Here is a 19,661-nt window from a genome sequence, read left to right on the forward strand (position 1 = left end):
TGGAGCTTGAAACTTGCGCGCGCAATGCAGCAGACCGGGGAGGAAGTGCACCTCTTCCATCGTGCGCAAGGCACCGGGATAGTGGAGAAAGGGGGAGGGGGTCGTTCTTTTTCCACGGCTGCTGAGTATGGCACGATCGCGCAGGTCCTAACTTGAAAGCGATCTGCGATAGGGACAGGGTACTCCGAGAGCTGATAGCTTAGTGCGCGCTGTGTTTTCGTCGCTTATTTATTTATTTATTTGCGATAATCTCAAGGTACATAATTTTACATTGCAGAGGGTAGGGGTGATTATACATTCCAAGAGTAAAAAATACAGGATTAGTTCAAAGGAATTCACAGTGCAGGAAACAAAAGCGATATCAAAAAACTAGCAATGCGTTCGTAACAACCAAAACAGAGATTTTCTGCATGAAAATACAGAAAGAGTACGCTTTAGCAAGCAGACAATGTTCACGAAAAATACGTGATTATGCCATCTGCCACCATACATTATTTTATGCTGATTAGTGCATTCTTAAAAACAGGGGGGTCGCTGATGCTTACTAATGATGCAGGTAGATTATTCCAGTCGACTGAAGTCCTAGGAAGGAATGATTGTGAGCACGCGACGGTGTTATGACGGGGTACGTTAACTTTATGTACGTGATCACGACGAGCCGAATAATAAGGCGCAGGGTGGATCCAAAGAGAGCGAAGAGATGCGTTGTGGTAGTAGATTTTATCAGAAAGGGAAAGTTCGCCTTGGGGCGAGAGGTAGTACGAAGGTCAGTTCGCTCGCTGTTGCTGCCGCGCTTCCTCACGCCAGCGCTTTGGCAGCGAGTTTCGGCGATCATCGAGTGAGATGTGTTCATGTTTGCTTGTGCTTGCGTGACACCAACGCTTGTTCACTTAGTTGGTAAGCGAATTTTACAAGTTTATGCGGCCGATAAAACTACTATCCTTACTTTGTATAGCTTTCTACTAATTTGCTAGCGCAATCGATACTTCGCCTTTATGGCGAAACAGTGCCTTTCTTTTACAGTGAAGCTGTTAGCTTCTAGTTGATCGGGATTTTTCGACGGCTGGTGCTCATCCAAAAACAGTACCACCACCTGGCGGCCGCGGTCACTCAGACAGACCTCAAACGGCAGGTGGAAAATGACTTTGTCGTTAAGTTCCCGCGTAACATAGTTATGTTTTATTGTATATTCGAATTGCAATCTGAAGCTATCATGCCTGCAACTTGTAAGTCGCTCTTTAGGAATTTTGTGACGCAATTTATTTTCAAAATATTCAGTTAGTTCAATAAGGCACTAGCGCTAGGGGGAGGGCCTAGAAGAATGAGGATGTATGCTGCACTTCCGAACACGTGTGTGCGTGCCAGACGTACGTGTGCAGATATCTGTCCTTGATGTGTGGGCGCTCTGCCCATTGCATCTGTCCCAAAGCGTCTACTGCAACCGCAGTCGACATTATGGCAAACACTGGATGGATGGATGCATTTTATGAGCATCCCCTTTGGAACGGGGCGGTGGGTTGCGCTACCAAGCTCTTGCTATTATACTGCCTAATGTATTACCTAAGTTAAACACTAAAAAAAGAAAAAGAAAACACTATGAAATCCCACAACCAAATTTTCTGATCCCCTATTGTGAACTGTGCTTTTGTACGTCTCCGTTTTTCGTCGTTTCCCTACTTTTCTTCCACCAATCCTCCAATCGCCTCTTACTAATGCCTACTGCGGACATGTTTACTTTTCCACTGCTCTCGCTGAACCCAAAAGCTTCAAGGAGGCCAGTGGTGCCTAAATAGACCGCTGGGTAGACGTCTTCACATTCTAATAAAACATGCTCCATAGTCTCCTTAGCTTTACCGCCGCAAGCCCATGCTTTTTCTTCTGTCTTATATCTCGCTTTATAGGTGCGTGTTCTGAGGCATCCCGATCTCGCTTCGAAAAGTAATGAGCTTCCCTTTGAGTTATCATAAATTGTTTCTTTCTTGATTTCGTTTTTTTCCTCTTAAGTAGTTACTCATGGCAGGTTTCCTTTCCATTGCCGCCCCCCAAGAGATTATTTCCGCCTCTCTGACTTTCCGCTTGACCGTCTTTGTTGCTGTGTTGCCCACCGTGCAGGCCACATATTGGCTGGTAAGCTTCCTAGTTCTTTTCCTCGACTGTGAATGAATGTTTTTCCTGTACAGATACCTGAACACTCTGCCAGCCCATTTACTATCTTCCATATTCCTCAGGTGTTCTTCATACTCAATATTACTGCGAGCTTCCCTCACTTCAAAACTAGTCCAGCCCATATCACCCTGCACAGCTTCATTTGTAGTCTTCCCGTGAGCGCCCAATGCGAGGCGACCCACTGACCTTTGGTTCCCATCGAGTCCTGATTGTACCGCTGATTTAAAGCAAACAACCGCATTTCCAAAAGTAAGTCCTGGAACCATTGCACCTTTACATACACCTTACACCTTACACTTTACACCTTACACCATTACACCTTACACATACCTCGGAGGACCTCGTACCTATTGTATCCCCATAGCGTTCTATGTTTCAATATGGCTGCATTTCTCTTCCCCTTCACTGTTATTGTTTTTTCCTGTGTTTCCGTATATCTATTGCACTCATTTATCCATATGCCAAGGTAGTTATATTCTGTTACTCGAGGTATTTCCTGGCCCTGTATCTCGACTGTCTGTTCACTGTTTTCATTGAATACCATAACACCTGATTTTCTATCACTAAATTTAAAACCTAAATGGTTGCCTTCCTGTCCACAGATATTAGCCAGACGTTGCAAATCACTGTCCAAAAACAGTACCGCCACCTAGCGGCCGCGGCCTCTGAGAGAGCTACCTTAAACGGCAGCTGGAAAAGGGGGCATATGAGCTAACGCCACTGTACAAAGCGCACCTGCAGTTGGCGGCGTAGGGATTGACGTCAATCGGCGCAACCCAATGGCAGATGGCGGTGGCGCCTTTTCAAGGAGAAGTAGCCTAGCAACGGATTTCAGTGTCGTTGCGGCTGTTCTGTGAGTAGGCCACGTATACGTAGGTCTGCCGAAGAGCAGCGTGAGCACAAACGATGGCAGAGGGAAAAGAAACAGCAGTGCGACCATAAGCCGCGTGCGGTAAAACTCTAGGCACTTCATGCGCAAGGGGCCCAGCTTCAACGGCACAACGCAACCAACAACGCGGCACAGATCGTGCCTGTATTTGGTCTTGGCGGCAAACATGTCCAATGTGGTCGCCGAACCCATCGCCGTGCATCATAGGGACCACAAGGTCATTGTTATAAATATAACAAAATAAAAATATTACATCGGCATCTAGTGGTTGTCTAACGTCGTCTAATGTCAGTTGGGGTGGTGGTATTTGTCTAACGTCGGCAATAGCTTCGCTGTACATCCGCTTTCATAGGGTAGAATGGAGGCGGATTTTTACGTGAAATGACTGAAAGCGAAAGCCTACGACATCGTTCATTGCTTTTGATGAATTCATGTCGACGAGGAGTGGGGTCACCCGAATGTGAAACAAGGCGAGAGCCATCGCTTCGATGGATGCCGTCATGTTCGTTGACGCAAAACGCTTGCATAGAGTTTGGGTCAGTGCGCTATTTCCGTGAAATAGCGACGCCGATGCAAAAGGTAGACTTTCATTGCGTCGCGAGCATGCCCATTGACGCTGACGCTATTCCTTTGGGTCCGGAAAGCCTTTGGGCCTCGCATCGTAAAGCTATCTATGATGAGCATAGAACGGGATTTCCTAGTGCAAGCAGAGCGTGCCGCGATCGGCACTCCCAGCAGTGCAACATTCCGGACGCACGGATGAACTTGCGAAGAGTGTAGGGAGCAGAAGCGGCGGCAGGAACACCGGGAATGATCAATTCCCCCCCCCCCCTCCCATTTCAAGTATAACTTCTAAACGTTGCTTTCGTCCACTACAGTATTGCCTGCACTGCGTCTGGAAATACAAGCGCAGGTGGCATCACTGTCAATGTCCGTGTCGATCGCAATATCACTCACAAATTGTCAAACGTCAGTGTATAAGTGTGTATGCTGAGCAGGAACTTCCGCCGAACTGGATGCACTCGTTGGACGCATGTGTGTCCTTATAGAAGTCTTGAGTGAGTCTGTAGCCATGTGATATAATATTCTCAGTTTGGTTTTCCATGCATGAAAAGGGGAAAAGCTGCATGATCGCGTTATGGTTTTAGCATTCTGGCCTCCAACCGCACATTGCCACAGCGTCACGAGCTCGAACCTCAGTGGTAGTGGTGAACGTTTTTTGTTGCTGTTGTTTTTTTATGAGCGCAGCTCTTAGGCATCCATTCCTGCGTTGAGCGTCGGCGTGCCTCGGCGTCTTTCCTCGGCGTAACCGAGTGAAAGAGAACAGCGAAAGATGAAAGCGAACGTGGAACGCAGCGGGAGATGAAAGAAGAGAGCGCGAGAAGGAAAGTGGAATTAGGAGGCTACAGTGAAAGCATGATGCTGGAAGCGGAGGAAAAGAGTATGGCGTGAGGGTGAGGAGAAAAGCAGAGTGCCGCACGAGACTACGAGATTTCGCCATAGTATTTGTAATCTGTTTGTATGCGCGACGCGAATTGCGTAGTACTTTTGTGTAGAATTGTGTGTGTGTGTGTGTGTGTGTGTGTGTGTGTGTGTGTGTGTGTGTGTGTGTGTGTGTGTGTGTGTGTGTGTGTTTGTGTGTGTGTGTAGAATTGTGTAGTACTTTTGTGTAGAATTGTGTAGTACTATTGTGTAGTACTTCTGTGTAGTACTATTGTGTAGAACCTTCGACGACTCATGTATAAAAGTCGACGCGCTTGAACCACAGAACAGCTTTTCGACGATCGCCGACTATGCTCACCATTATCGTTGTGCTTGGGTGTTCTTTGGTTTGCAACGCTTCGCTCCGTTTGACGTGCCGCACGAGACAGATTGTCCACGCCAGTCAATTCATCGCGAATTGAAACCACGTATAAAGCTGCGCGCAAATTTCATTGCTGAGTATCGTAATCGTTGGTGAACTATCTTGTCGTATCTTTACGCGTATAACAATATGGCGAGGGTGAAGCTGAGGATGAGTAGGTGGCTTGACGACGATGGCGTAGTAGAAAGTGCGGGAACAGTGAACTCAATTTCGTATTTTAACCGCTGTCGGAATAGAAACGTGTACGTCCACACTGGATAAAGGCGGGAAATATCGCGGGCCTGTTGAAGTGAGAGTAGCTTGTGTCTTAAAGAATATATCGTCACTAAGTGTGTGCAATAGAGGAACACTAAGAAACTTGCGCGTCGTGGAGGCTTGCTTGCCTAAGGGGTGCGTCGAGGGAGCGTTTGTGGTCAATGAACAAGTAGTCAGAAGGTGTGATTGTGATCTATGACGGGGGGCATTGGAGTGACGAAGGTGGCACAGTAGTCGTGTAAGATATACAGGGTGTCCCAGCTAACTTTAGCCAGACTTAAAAAAATATGCGAATGCCACGCAGCTGGATAAAACCAAGGTAATGTTGTTTGCCGTTGCTTGCAGATACTATAATTATTGTTTCTCATTCCGCCTAATTAAATAACTAGTTTAATTAACCAATCAACTTCTCAAATATTATAATTTGATGGAAAGTGACAATCAGAAAATTGTAGAGTGACATGAAAAACTCCCGATACAGCTTTCTGTTGCTCAATACGTGTTACATAAAAGTGTTTTTCCGAGTGTGAAAGAAGCCCGCAAATACACGTAAAATTGCCGCGCCACTGGCCGCTCGAGGCACTTGGCGTGTATTCGGGGGCCTGAGCTCGCTCTATTTTCCGTTCCTTTTCATTACCCCTACCTCCTTCCTTTTTGCTCTTGCTGAGCTGCGCTACAAGCCAAGAAAAGTCATGACATACCAACTCGCCCAAACTGCCACGCTTTTGACCCTGTATGCGCATGCTTGAGGTGCTTGTTTAAAATCAGTTCTTTGCCGCACTATTTGACACGGGTTGGTCACTGTTTTCCCTTTGCTACTGAATAAAAATTTCAGGAATTTCTAAGCATTATGAGTGGGATTTGGGGCCACCAAACTATTACGATGTTGACACAAGATGCGTCAAATTCCCAAAATAAGTGATATATGGAACATCCTACATTTGAAACGATACACTACGGTACAGCCACCTATTGTTCCTTTTTCCTCTTACAGAATTTTTCAACTATATTGGAGATGTCATTTCCAAGATACACGAGGAAGAGGTAACTATTGCATATTACGGTCCTCAGCCATTTCTCCTCGGTATTTCTCCGACAGTGTTCGAGGTGAGTAGAAACGTTCTCACGGAATGAAGCAATAGGGCCAGTGTTCACGAAGGTTTCTTTTCCGTTAGCAACGTCCGTGATTGGCCATCACCGCAGCTATCGTATCATTAGATTAGGTAAAAACATGTTTTACAAATATGGTTTCAAATTCTTAATACCAGCTTGTTCTTTACTTCAAAATACATTGCACAAAAGTAGCTGTGAATGGCTTGTGGCTCGTCATATAGGCTAAGATTACACAAATACATCTGAGCGCAGGTCAGACGAAAGGTATAGTCTCAGGCTGGCTGGCATCACATTCTTGATAATTATCGTAAGGGGATGCACGACTGAGAAAGCTACTCATTACCGTTGCCGTGGTCAAAGGAACAAATAATGTAATAAAGAAATGACAGATCATAAAATTCATAACACCCGATATCACGTGCATTGCAATGAACTGTTGAAACTGATATACAAGCGGAAAATAAGTGGCATTTCACGTTATAGCACTGGAAAAAATGCGGAAGCACTAAAAAAGAGAGGAACATAATGATAAAATAAACAAACCATGACAAAAACATAAGACAAAACCAGTAAATTTGATTACTAATTTTTTTTTAATAATTGGGTTTTACATGCCAAAAATGGTCTCATTATGAGGCATGCTGTAGTACTCCGGATTAATTTTGACTACCTGGGTTTCTTTAACGTGCGCCTAAGTTTAACTAAAAGGGTGTTTTTGCATTTCGCCCCCCATCGAAATGCGCCCGCCATGGCCGGTAATTCACCTCGTGACCTCGTGCTTAGTAGCGCAAACACCAAATCCACAACCACGGTAGGTGATTAGTAATTTCGAGTATCCATATTGCAAAACCCAGTTCCCTGTGCCCAATGCCATGCCGGATTATGGGCCCCGTGTCACGCGTTCGATGCTGGAGCGCTGAATGCATGCATAAACGGAGCAGCTCACGCACCATTAATCCAAGCTGCGACACGCTACAGACATTTACGACTTCAAACTCTAGCGTTGTTTAGGACAGGAGCCTAGTGTCTCCCGATAAAATTGTATCAAGCATTTCATATTCAACAGCGCCTAAACTCCTGACATACGGGAACCAGTGCGGCACAAATGCAACCAGCGAACAACTGACGCAGTGCTTGCGGACACAGAGCCGCATTAAATCACCGTAAATCCTATAGGCGACACTACAGAAGAATCCGCACGTCAAATCAATACTTCTGTGCCCGCTGTGGTGTCGTTATCTTTTACGGGTCCGGCGTTTTTTTTTTTTTCTTAACGGGAGTGGGCCTGGGGCCCTCAGGAAACTGCGCAAAGTTTATAAAATGACGTAACTGTGCTTTGCATTGTCTACGGAGCCTACTACATGTAAGTCTTATCAATAGAGTTTGGGAATAACGAAGTCTGCCATGCATATCGAAAAAAAGGAAAACGCCCCAGCCACTGTGTCCAGGTACATCAGCATCATTCGCTATGAAGATCGACATCCGCGATGGTTCCAAATGATAAGAGATAGGCAGGCACTGAACGCGAATGCAAGCACAGTCGCGGTGTTTTTTTTTCTCGTTTTTATTATTTTTTTTTTCAATGACATGCGTGCGGACTTCGCCTTTTCTTTAACATAATTGAGAGCGGTGCCACCCAGATGTGCAAGAGCGCTGTTTCTTTTTCGTATTAGTTTTTTATTTCCTCTCGACGAGACATGCAAACAAGACTCACATGTATGCTCTCTAGACACGTAAATACGCACATACGTCTTTTTGCTTTTTCATAGATCGCGGGCTTTCATAAGAGCCAGAAAGAAAGACTACGTAAACGATCCGATTACGTAAAAGACTACGTAACGACTTGGAAACAACTTCGTTGGGCATTCTGAGCACGCTCTACAACTTTTCAAATACGTGAGCTATAAAACAGATATTTAATATTTGCGTAATCAACGTTAACCTTTTGACTGACTGTAGTCGCACGTCAAACAATAGTATGAGTACCTCAAGACAGCTGCAAACAATATGCCGTTGGTCTCTTTCGTCTAAGGTGTTCCACTTTATCTCCACTTACCTGAAAGACCCGGCACAAGGAATTCCGAAATGATTTTCCGAAGCACTCTGCATAATGAGCAGATCAGAGGAACGGGTATTTATCAGAGTATCAGAGTGGGCGCCAAGGGCACATAAACGCTGTTGATGGCGGCATAGAATATGGTCACACGATGTTACTTTCACTGTGCTAGCTCGGCCTCACCGAATCCCTTTCTATTTCTCCGTCCTCCTCGTCTTTTGTCGGCCAGTTAAATAAGAAAAACCTGTCAAACAGATTGGAATAGTCTTACTTTACAGGCCCCCTGCCTGACACTCTTGTGCATGTGTGTTTGCAGAAGCCCGAATGCGAAAAGCTTCTTTGTAGTAATTTCGCTACAAATGCAATCTTTCTTCCAGGCGATTCTGTCAAGCAATGTGAACCTTAATAAGTCCTTCATATATCGCATGATGAAACCATGGATGGGAAATGGCGTCCTGACAAGGTGAATAAGCACATCTGTCGTAAATAATAGGAGTTCTGATATCAACACTGTGTGTTCTGCCTACGGACGGTTCTTTTTCATTACAGTAACAAGGAAATTTGGAGTACACGTAGGAAAATACTTACGCCCGCTTTTCATTTCAAGATATTGGACAATTACGTGCACATAATGAACCGACGAACGAGAGAGCTCGTTGACAACCTGATGCAACTGGGGATGAAGCCTTTCGACGTACTTCCTGTCTTGCGGCTTGCGGCTTTTGGAATGTTCTATGGTTAGTAAAAATTAGATAGGACTTCCACCAGCAGTGTGCATGACTGCGCCCACACAAGTTTTCTAACTACTGCACAGACGGATATCCAGTAAACCAAACCTGTCAACATATTGTCAGATTTTCCTTGATCACAGGTAATTGGTGGTTGTTTGAGCTGCATCGCAACAATGTATCTGGATTTGGGAGACTATCACCCGCGTTCTACATCTTGTTTGTTTATCAATATAACAAGCTTTCGAGTGTAACATTGGCACAGAAGTGGTATCCAGAAATTACACCCAAGGCCAGTAGACAACTTGTAGCGTGACAGTTACGTCTGACGTCGTCTCCTAACGCTGCTCATAAAGTTGTGCCCGATGTAGCCATCACACCCGCGCTGGTTCGCTTTCTTAGCAAAGGAGAAAAACCATGTACGCCTTTTCACACCGTCTTTCCTTTTCCCTCCCTTTGCTGCTTTTTTCTCTCCTTTCTTTTTGGTGGGGAGGTGAGTAACGCTTACTTTCATATTACTTTTCCTTATTTACTTATTGTTCACTTAGCAACACGTTTTTGTGGAAGAGACTGCAAAACAGGGCACTAAGATAGCAGGTATCTTTGGTATTGCGCGAGCTGTTCAACATGTATCTGCCAGCGGCGGCGACTCCAAATTGTCGTCGTGATGGTGGAACGTGTCTGGTTCGTAAGTTTAGCTCAACCCCCGGAAGCTCCACTTAACGGTATATCTAACTCTTACAGAACAACATGCGTAAGATGGTTCCATAACCATATCAGAACTGTGCTTCTTTTTCAAAGGTTTAATTCCATTTTATGCAGTGCAAGAAAAAAAAGTACATTTTTGGTGCATAGCATTTTCCAAAGACGCCTCCGAAACAGTTTTTTCCCCTCAAAAAGATTGTTGTCTTTTTCTTTGTGCGCATTTCTCTACAACATATCTATCCAGTCATTCATGACATTCTCGATGCTATTTATATTGCTAATGCAATATATGTTGCCTCTGAATAACAATAAGACGAAGCATTGTCTTGTCTTTCGTGCCCTCTGTGGTGTTTATATTGGGCAGAAACTGCAATGGGCGTCAATATCAACGAAGAAGAAGGCACGAGCAAGAAACTACTTCAAACAACCGACGAGTAAGTTCCCGCTTACCCAGTTAAAGGACCCTACAGATACTACAATTATGTTGTTACCGATTCTCTAGTCTGGCAGCCAGCATCATATCCCGAGTTCTCAAGGTTTTTTACTGGCCTGACAGTGTGTACTATATGAGCAAGGAAGGAAGGATATTCTTGAAGAAGGTGCGCTATATTCGAGACTACAACAAGAGGGTACGTAAACTGACTTTTCTAGCATGTTTATTGTAGTACGTGCATGTGAAAATCATTTGCATGCATAAACACGTGCATTAGTTGTCCCCACCGCGGCATAAGAGAAAACTAGATATAAGAAGCACGTTTTACTCCCTCTTGTTCTTGTAGATTATTCAAAAGCGGAAAGCACAATACATTTCAGGAGAAGCCGGCTGTGCACCGAGAAAAAGCTTCCTGGATATTCTACTTCATATGCATGTCGATGAAGGAGCCCTAACAGAGCACGAAGTCGCCGAGGAAGTTGCCACATTTTTCATCGGAGTAAGCTGCAATATTTCCCTCGAAAAACTTTTTTTTTTCACCGTTTGCGGCGAGTGTCGAAAGCTAAACCTCCTTGTGAAGTCATAAAGCTCTTATGAGAAAGAGTGAAAGGATGAAAGGGTGAATGTGGAATGTTCTTTCCATGGTCTTTCAGGGCTTTGATACTACGGCCACAGCGGCATCGTACACCTTGTATTTGCTGGGACATCATTCAGACATACAAGACAAAGTTCAGGCTGAAATCGATGCTGTTTTCGCTGACGACAAGCAGAGGAGCGTAACGATTGAGGACATTAAGAAACTGAAATATTTAGACTGCGTAATAAAGGCAAGTATGTTGTTCTGGTGAGTCCACTGAGGACGTTTTGCTTTTTGTAAGGACGTTCGCACTGAATTATAGACAAGTAGAAATCAAACGAAGCATGTAACGAATACGTAGAGACAAGACATCACATATCACAGTGAAATTATAGAAGTAAAAGTTGATTGCTTATTGAGGCGGCCATTACACCATTCAGAATCCAGAAGTCGAATTCGCGAAGCTTATCCTTCGTAAGTGCTCTTTGTCGTTAGCCGGTCGTCTTCACTATTAATATGTTGAGCATCAGGATTGGCTGCAATTTGCTTCTAGCAATTCTAGCGTAACTCTTCTAGCGTAAGAGCTTTTTGTGAATATGGGCCCAGACTGAAATTTGATAAGAACGATCGTCATAATGCCTCAAAGCTTTGGAGCTTCGACAAGTGTTAGCAGTCTCTCCATGTGTCTCAGCGGTAACTATATATAGCCACAAGTGCCGCAACCTGCGTATTAGGATAGCCTGCCCCTTCGCGACGCGCATTTCCACAAGAGAAACTGAGCTGTTGCGAACATACGCCAGCAAACAATCTTAGGAAGTAAGAGTAGTTTTCTTGTCCAATGCGCAGCAGTTCGTGAAGTACGTGTTCTTATTCTGGGGACACTGTACGCTGTGCAATCTGTTCAACTGTTCTACGCCGCCCCGATCGCTAACATTTGGGCACCTTCATATTTTTTTCAATATCACAATACTGGGAAACCAGAGCGAAATTTTCGCCCTATTAAAATTTTCGCACCATATTTCGTCAACGTCAATGAAAAAAGAAATAATACTATTTACAAATTTAATTTTTCTTTTATCGGCATAATAAAATTTGTCATTTCGTTGGACAAGCAGCCCCATTTCTGAGTACTCGAAAATTGCTGCACCGTTTTTAGAGGTAAAGCAGAGGCCGGCGCAAACCGTTGCAAGAACTCTTATAGAGCAGGTAAAGCACTTTCGCTTGCTTATAGAAACCTGCTATTAAAAACAAGCTGTAACATGTCTTTCTGCGAAACAAAGATATTGCTTTTAATCTTACGTCACTTTCAGCCCTGATTTGTGTGCCTGATTCAATACAGCCCCAAATATTATAAAACTTCAACATGTCTAGACTCTTTAAAAGGTGTTTTTTGCAAATTATACCAAGACTGAGTGACGATACACCCAGGTTAGCCAACTTGCTCATGTATTGCTATCATATACTATCGAAAAAAATAAGGAGATTCTAGTCACCCTATATTTTGTTAGTTACAACTATGAATGTGACACACAAATATTGTGCTCTTTCTCTTACAAAACTATATGAAAAATTACACAACGATGTATATGTTACTGTAACACCTGTTCAAGAGCCAAGAAGTCGCCGGCGCAGTATTTTTGCGCTAACATCTCTTTCTATCATGTCAGGAAAGAAAAAGCCAGAGAAAGTATAGAGGAAGTCCATGGTTATGTTGAAGGGAAATGTAGAAATAATAAGGTAGAGGGAAATTAAAGTGGACAAAAGGACAACCTGCCGCAGGTGGGAACCAAACCTAGATCCTCCAAATTACGTGTGTAGTGTTTTACCAATTATGAATTAGGCTACCGCTGCGGCCATCTGATAAAACTCTTGCCAAAGCCTAACAGGCACAGGCACCTTCGCACATTACGTTTCGTCGTCCTAACTACATTGCATAGCGGCTAGCACAGCGCAACATGTTAGCACTGAAATTGGTTTGCTCTTTACGCAGTTCAAGATATTTCTCCGCTATAATGGCAGTAATAGTTTCGGGTCTGTTTTGTTTTTCTTCTGTGGCCCAGCAGCAACCTTGACCCATAAATCGAATTCTTCACCTCAACCACACTTTGGCACGAACGGCGTCCATGTATCTCGTAACCTATGATTGTGCCTTCAAGACGATAGTAAATTAAGCGGTCCTTGGGAAGTTCCACGCAACTCATTTTGAAAAACTGCATTTACGATTGAAAAAAAAGGAAACTTAGAAACCCTTGCGCAAGAAGAACGTTACTCTTTGCGTGGTCAGCAGATCTCCAATGAAGCATAAGAAAATTTTCCTTTTTGGCCTGTATTCAAAGTTCACGTAAAAAAAATGGATAGACGGAAACCGCGTTGCTGGGGAATTATTTTAGGCTACTCACGCGTGACAGCCTTGACGTTAGGCAGCGGTCGGCACATATTTCCTATATTTTTCTCTTCGCTCGCTGCTTGCCCCTTAAGAGTTGAGAAACTGGAGGGAAGACATGCGCGCATGCGATGGGGCACTTCACAAAGGAAGCAACCGTTTATCTCTTCGTGTGAGGACAGAGTTCTCGGCCAGGCGGCCGAGACGGTGAGGCCACACGCAAAAGTGACGCGCCAGGCGGCCTTACGCGCCACTGAAGTGTGACGCGCCTACCAGACAGTTGCACATGCAAATGGCCCGAACCTCTGGAGAGACAAAGGAGAATAAGAACAAAAGAAAACAGACTTGGAGACGTGGCAGTTAGGCATCAGTGAAAACGTATTGTCGAGAGGGAAGACGTGTCAAAGGTACCGAAAGAAAAGCTACATTTACAGAAAGCACGCGATAGGAGAAATAGGAAGAGCCTCTAACGTCAGGCTTAAATACAACCGCAGCAGGGGTCTAGGTCTGAAACCTTCCGCTGCGACGGACGTGCGCTTTGGCGCAGCGCATCCAAGTGCTTGCGTCAGAACCTTTCTTATAGCGCAGAAATTGTGACAGCACGCAGTTCAGGACCAGGTGACAGCTATTTTGCAACAGTGTGACACGAACCTTCCTTAAGGCGAATAGAAGGCCGCCAACACGATGCTGTCTTTGCGTGAAAAGAGGTCTTCAAGCTGAAAAGAGCGTGTTAGCGCGCCTAGCTAAGATGGAGCTTGCAACATCAATGCGATGCGTTTACGCAGCGCAATAAGGGTGGTTCGTGGTCAGCTTGCGTTTAGGCAAGTTGAAGTTCATGGAGACAATGTCCAGGGGATTTCAATCTGCAAGACACCCCGCTGTCTCCACCACGCCGCCTTCTTTTCTTTCAAATTGTTTGACACAGTCTGCAAGGAAAATTAAGTATCATAGAATGAGGTGCAGCCATGTTCCATTATGTAATGGGTTTTGTGTTTATTTGGTTTACCTAGTAGCTGTTTTCTTCTATTCGCTTCTGCAGGAGTCCCTACGCCTGTACCCACCAGTTCCTCTCATCGCTCGCAACATAGATGAAGACGTGCACATCGGTGAGCAATAGTGGAGGATACCAAAGCACTTAATATTTTTTGCAGTGTGTGTGTGTGTGCGTGTGTGAGTTTCCATTCGTATGACACCAACCACTGACACCCATTTGCAGGTGAAGCGTGCAGTTATATTACACTACACGCAACAGCTTCCACGAATGTTATATTTCACACAGGTAACTTCCACATAAAACATAAAATATTACGCAATACAGCTAAATACAGTGACAAAGCAGGAGACAGGATGAAGGAGAAGAATGGCAAACTGAGCGCTCTTTGTTCATCTTCTTTTGGGCATGCACTGCTACACTATTATTAGAGCGTAAGCTGTTATGGGCGAACTCCAAGAGCCGTTTCTGTTGGCGATAGCCGTTTCTATTGGAGTTTCTGTCTGCGGCCGCCGCTGCTGCCGGTGTCCAACGTAGCTATCACCAGGAATTAGAAAAGAAATGCCCCATTCCTGCCGTGATCGAACCCGTGCCCTGGGCGCGGCAGTAAGCTACTTTACCACTGCGCCACGCCAGCGCAAGCTAGCCGCTGCGGGAACATGCTCTTACACGCGTAGGAGCACGCGAGAAGTCACGCGATTAACATGACATGAGAGATGCGCGCCACATAGTGTCAATACGTGCACACTTTCCATTGTAGCTGCATGGTATTGCACCATGGGGACGCCATGTAGCAGTTGCATAGGTAGCGGTACAAGGAAGATAGAGAAGTTTTGAGGAAGAAAAAGAAGATTAAGAAGATGTATACAAAAATGCTGGAATTATATATATGTAAAGCCTTCCTAATTAAGTTAAGCAGGCTAAGTGACCATTTGTCACCACACATTTTCATAAGGGATGCCAGTAAATCATCATCAGCAGCAGCAGCATCGTATCGTGCCACTTGTCACGCAATTCAAGCCCCTTAAACTTCGTAAAGTAGTGCCACGCTTTGAAGAATGCCGCCTCCTCCTCAAGCGCTGTGGCCGAAGCCGACGCCGCGTCGCTATTGGCCTAATGGCATCAAGTGGCCCCTTGCGCCGGCTTCGTTTGTTTACAGTCACGCATCAGTGCCATTTTTGCTCGAGAAGCGGCGCTTGTTGGCGCCATTCCTTCCATTTCTATTCTGTGTTGTTTTGATTTTGTGAACGCCTTGAAGGATGTTTTGTGGCAAGTGCGACGTCGCTTCACGTCATTTTCTGTGACCATGACCTGCTGCGCGTTCGGATGCCAATATAGTTTTAGCAAAGGCAAGAATCTGTTCATGATATCGTCCGGTAAGCGCGACGGGTTAGGAAGAAAGACATGACTTCACCGAATCGGGAGGGAGAACTTCCGACCAACTCCCTCCGCGCGACTATGCGAAGTTGTGAGTCTCTCAGAGCCTCTCTATAGTATGTGCCAGGCTTGCGTATTGTGCTGCGGGCAATAACGTAGTAGATATTGCACAGTTCACTGTGCATGTTGTCATTTGTACGCACGCTTTAACACGATTTTTACGCAACGTCTGCTTTGTTTGTATACGCACTACGTGGTCGTGTTAGTCATATTTGGCGCGCTTAATCGTTTTCTACGCCAACCGGCTTGAGTTCGCGGGCACGCGAGGTTGCGGGCGATAACATGATCACGATATTTTTAAGATCCAGCGCAGCCCTTTTGACAAAATTTCAGTCTCGATCAAGAAAGCGCCTCAGGAGAGCAACTCTGCCTTTTGTGGTTACTTACTAGCCATCTTTAGATAGAATAGCTTTGTTTGCCTCATTTGTTCGTGTTCCTCGTTGGCGGTCGCCCGGTGGTTCTGCGATACAGAGGCACCGATGAAAAGGGTGCGTGCTCTCCAGAAACCGTGTTACGCGGTGCGTTCGTCGCCGACCGACACCACCATAGGTAATTGAGACGTATGTGCTAATTCACGTGAGCTTTAAAGTGTGCGAAGCTTAAGATGCGGCGGTGGAGCACTCGCAAATAAAACGTGCGGTCGCCCACCCGTTCCCTGGCTGGTTTAGTCGTCCTTCGTGCTTAGTCGTTTGCTCATTCGTTTAGCTCGCGCGCTCGTATAGTCGTTCGCTTGCTCGTTCATTCTACTATTAGTTTCTACAGTCGCTATGCCTAATTGAGACGCGCTTGCTGTAGGACTCTTAGGCTGGTGTGTTTATTTACGCAATGAGACAATAAATGGTGCACACGGACTTGTGGCTGCAAAGGCAAATCTGTAATGCATGTATGCTGAAAATAAACTGTTAACTTGCAACTCGAACGCAGTTTCATATAATTTTGACCTATAGATAAAACATCATTTCACTTGCCGCAATTTCGGCCGCGTCATGGCGGGGGGATTCTTTGCGCGATCATGACTTCACTAATGAAGTCATATCTCGCAAATTTTACTTCGGAAGGAGTGCAACCGTCCTCAATGCATGCACGTCAGTGCAATTCGGTTCGCGACAAGTATGTCACTTAGTAAACGCACAAACCAACGCACGATGAACTGTTATTCGTGATAAGTCATTAACCTGAAAAACATTACTGAAGCCCACAGTGGTCTTGCTTGAGATTGAGTCAAGCATTGTTATCACGCTCCCGCTTCGCGCACGAATGCTAAAAACTTATTTAATTTTCTTGCGTACGCAGAGTCCGGACTCGATGATCGGCCGCGCTATTTCTGTCGACGTTGAGACACGAGAAACATAATAGCACCAGCGCCCACCTCTAAGCCTTTCCGCGCGCTTAGATTGGCAAGCACGCACGTTGGCGGTACTGTAGCTTGTAATGCACTTTCGAACCTTCAGAGCAGTGATCTCCGCCAGCCTTTGTACGTCATAGCTGATACGCACCGCGAATTGGTACAATGGACATGGTAAGAGCAGCGCGGATTCTTTAAGCTGAGAGCTTGCTGGAAGTCAAGATGTTGTCATTCGATCGTAAACGTGTTATTTACAACCATTCGCAACAAGATCTTGCGACACGCCCTTGACAAATGTTGCGTACATAATTGTAGGGCACGCGATACATTCGCAGTCATCAACGCACAGCGTTAACACTCCTTCAAATACTTAAAAAAATATTTATCAGAAAATGAAACAAAAGCCGCCGTTACTGAATTTGTATGATCATCCGACTAGAAATTCTATGCTGTACACGAAGTTACGCGGAGCTGGAAAGCCAACGTGAACGCCTAAACAGCACTGCCGTGCTATGCATGCATTCACTCTGCGAAAGGTCGTCTGCTGCGCTCGAGCATCGTAGGCGGCGCCATGGTCGAGGAGGGAGCATGAAAGAGAGGAGAAACGAGGAGAAGTGAAGGCGGAGGAGGAGAGTGTCACTACTTTACGAAGTTTAAGGAGTTTTACATGAAATGTGAAATGCGCGCCACGTAGCATCGATAGCTGCAAACTTTCCACTGCAGTTGTATTCTACCAGGTGTCACAACATGCAGCAGTTGCATCGTATGGTGCCACGTGTCAAAGGATGTGACATGTGCGGTGCGTAGTCTCGATACTTGTGTTTGCTGTACTCTTCCGTACACGTAATGGCGCTTCCTCGTAAGGTACAGTGGTGAGCAGCCTTGTCTAGAGGCGGCGACAGTGCTCTGCGGTGCAAATCAGCGCCACCTAACGTTACGCTCTGGGTTTGAGATAGGCTTCCCGCGCGCATGCGCGGCAGAAACAGAGGCATGCCTGCTCATCGCTTCCTTGTACAGCCACCACCTTGCGAGTTCGTTTCGTGCCGCCAGGGACGCGCTGCCTGCAATTGTGACCCTTTGACGGCGGCGAAGGCGTCGCTATGCCGCCGTGTTTCACGAGTGTAACGAGACGGCCAGGCAAGCAAGCGCGAGTAATAGCAGATCACCGCGCATTTCTGCACAGGCACCACTCGCCGCGGCCATAATGTCTTTCGGCGTGTGTCTGCACTGCGTATTTAGCTAAGGGCCACAGCCGACGAAAATAGGCGACGAAAATAGACACCAAACAACCATATAGGCCCAATTCTCGCACTCTTCGCCTGGTCTGCGCCTGAAACGCGCGATCACCCGCTATCACTTGGACGTGCTTCAGAAACGCGCGATCACCCGATATCATTTGCACTTGCTTGCCTAGCCGCCCCGTGATACGCGCGAAACGCGTTGGTTTTCCGGCTGCTGTTGCATATCGTTCAGCGCGACCCTGGCGGACTGAAGCGCAAGCACTGAGGCCAAGAACCCACGAGCAGGCACCGCCTTATTTTGGCCGCGCATGCGCACGAGACGCATAGCTCAAACCCAGAGCGTAACGTTAGGTGGCGCTGACTTGCTCCGCAGAGCACCGTCGCCGCGCTCTAGACAAGGCTGCTCACCGCTGTACGAGCGGCTGCTGAAGAAGCGAATCGCAGAGCTATGCGCGCCGCGTAGCATCGATAGCTGCAAACTTTACACTGCAGTTGTGTTGTATTCTACCAGGTGTCACGACATGCAGCAGTTGCATCGTATGGGGCCACGTGTCAAACGATGTGACGTGTGCGGTGCGTAGTCCCGATACTTGTGTTTGCTGTACTCTTCCGTACACGTAATGGCGCTTCCTCGTAAGGTACGAGCGGCTGCTGAAGAAGCGAATCGCAGAGCTACGCGCGCGGCTACAACCAGGCAACGTCAGGCCCAGCCGACCACTGTGCAGAAAGCACCACAAGCCGCAGCTCGCCGTCGATGCCGGGCGTACAGTTCAGTTCGTTCTCGTGAAAACGACGCAACGAGACTTCACCGCTAAGACCCTTTACTGCGTTCTGCCGAAAATGGAGCCCCTATGGAGCGGCTCCTTCAGCTTACGCTGTGATTGTGCTGTGTGTGCCGCCCAGGCCTGTGACTTTTTTTTCGAGGCACTTTGGCTCATTTCTTACACTTTGCGGCAGCTAGGTTCCTTCCTCGCCTCGTTTCCGACTTCTTCAATAAAAAGGCGTGCGTGGTCGACGGTGGAATCGAACGTCTGCCTTCTAGCACAGCAGCCCGATGCTCTATTAGGCCGAGGTGCTTTCTCTTTTTTTTCCCCCTTGTTTAATCACGCGCATACCTCTGTAGGGCCAAAGTCGACTGGTTCTTTGAGAAGTTTGGCTGCGGTCGTCACGTACCAGTTTTATGCATTCTTCTCGTGGCAGCTAGCGCTTTGCCTCATTGTGCTAGGCTACACCACCACTGGGATCGGCCTACATTCCGCAATCCTTTCCTCGTTCCCGTGGTACAGTGCTGAGAGACAAAGGATGTGCACAGTACTGGACCAGTTGGACAATCGTCCACTTTCAGAACTGAAAGCTTTAGGCCAATGCTCCGAAAGAAAATCCGCGTTGAAAGCCTTACTCGCGCTATTAAGGTTCTTGCGGTCCACGGGGCTTCACGACAGAGTCTAAGAATGCCGCCCCCTACCGCTGTATAGTGT

The 19,661-nt window shown here is 46.2% G+C and overlaps 1 protein-coding gene across 1 annotated transcript in view; it reads left to right on the top strand.

The window, feature by feature from the left end:
* LOC135912481 (cytochrome P450 4V2-like) overlaps window positions 1–19,661 on the top strand; it is a 55,489-nt gene that overhangs the window by 12,029 nt on the left and 23,799 nt on the right. Inside the window, exons 3-10 of the mRNA XM_070534548.1 lie at window positions 6,169–6,281; window positions 8,721–8,806; window positions 8,893–9,080; window positions 10,141–10,210; window positions 10,279–10,405; window positions 10,556–10,708; window positions 10,863–11,036; window positions 14,209–14,275. Coding sequence (XP_070390649.1) covers window positions 6,169–6,281; window positions 8,721–8,806; window positions 8,893–9,080; window positions 10,141–10,210; window positions 10,279–10,405; window positions 10,556–10,708; window positions 10,863–11,036; window positions 14,209–14,275 — 978 coding nt within the window. The remainder of the gene's footprint in view (window positions 1–6,168; window positions 6,282–8,720; window positions 8,807–8,892; window positions 9,081–10,140; window positions 10,211–10,278; window positions 10,406–10,555; window positions 10,709–10,862; window positions 11,037–14,208; window positions 14,276–19,661) is intronic.

The sequence above is a fragment of the Dermacentor albipictus genome, chromosome 1 (assembly GCF_038994185.2).
Source record: "Dermacentor albipictus isolate Rhodes 1998 colony chromosome 1, USDA_Dalb.pri_finalv2, whole genome shotgun sequence".
NCBI classification, from domain to species: domain Eukaryota; kingdom Metazoa; phylum Arthropoda; class Arachnida; order Ixodida; family Ixodidae; genus Dermacentor; species Dermacentor albipictus.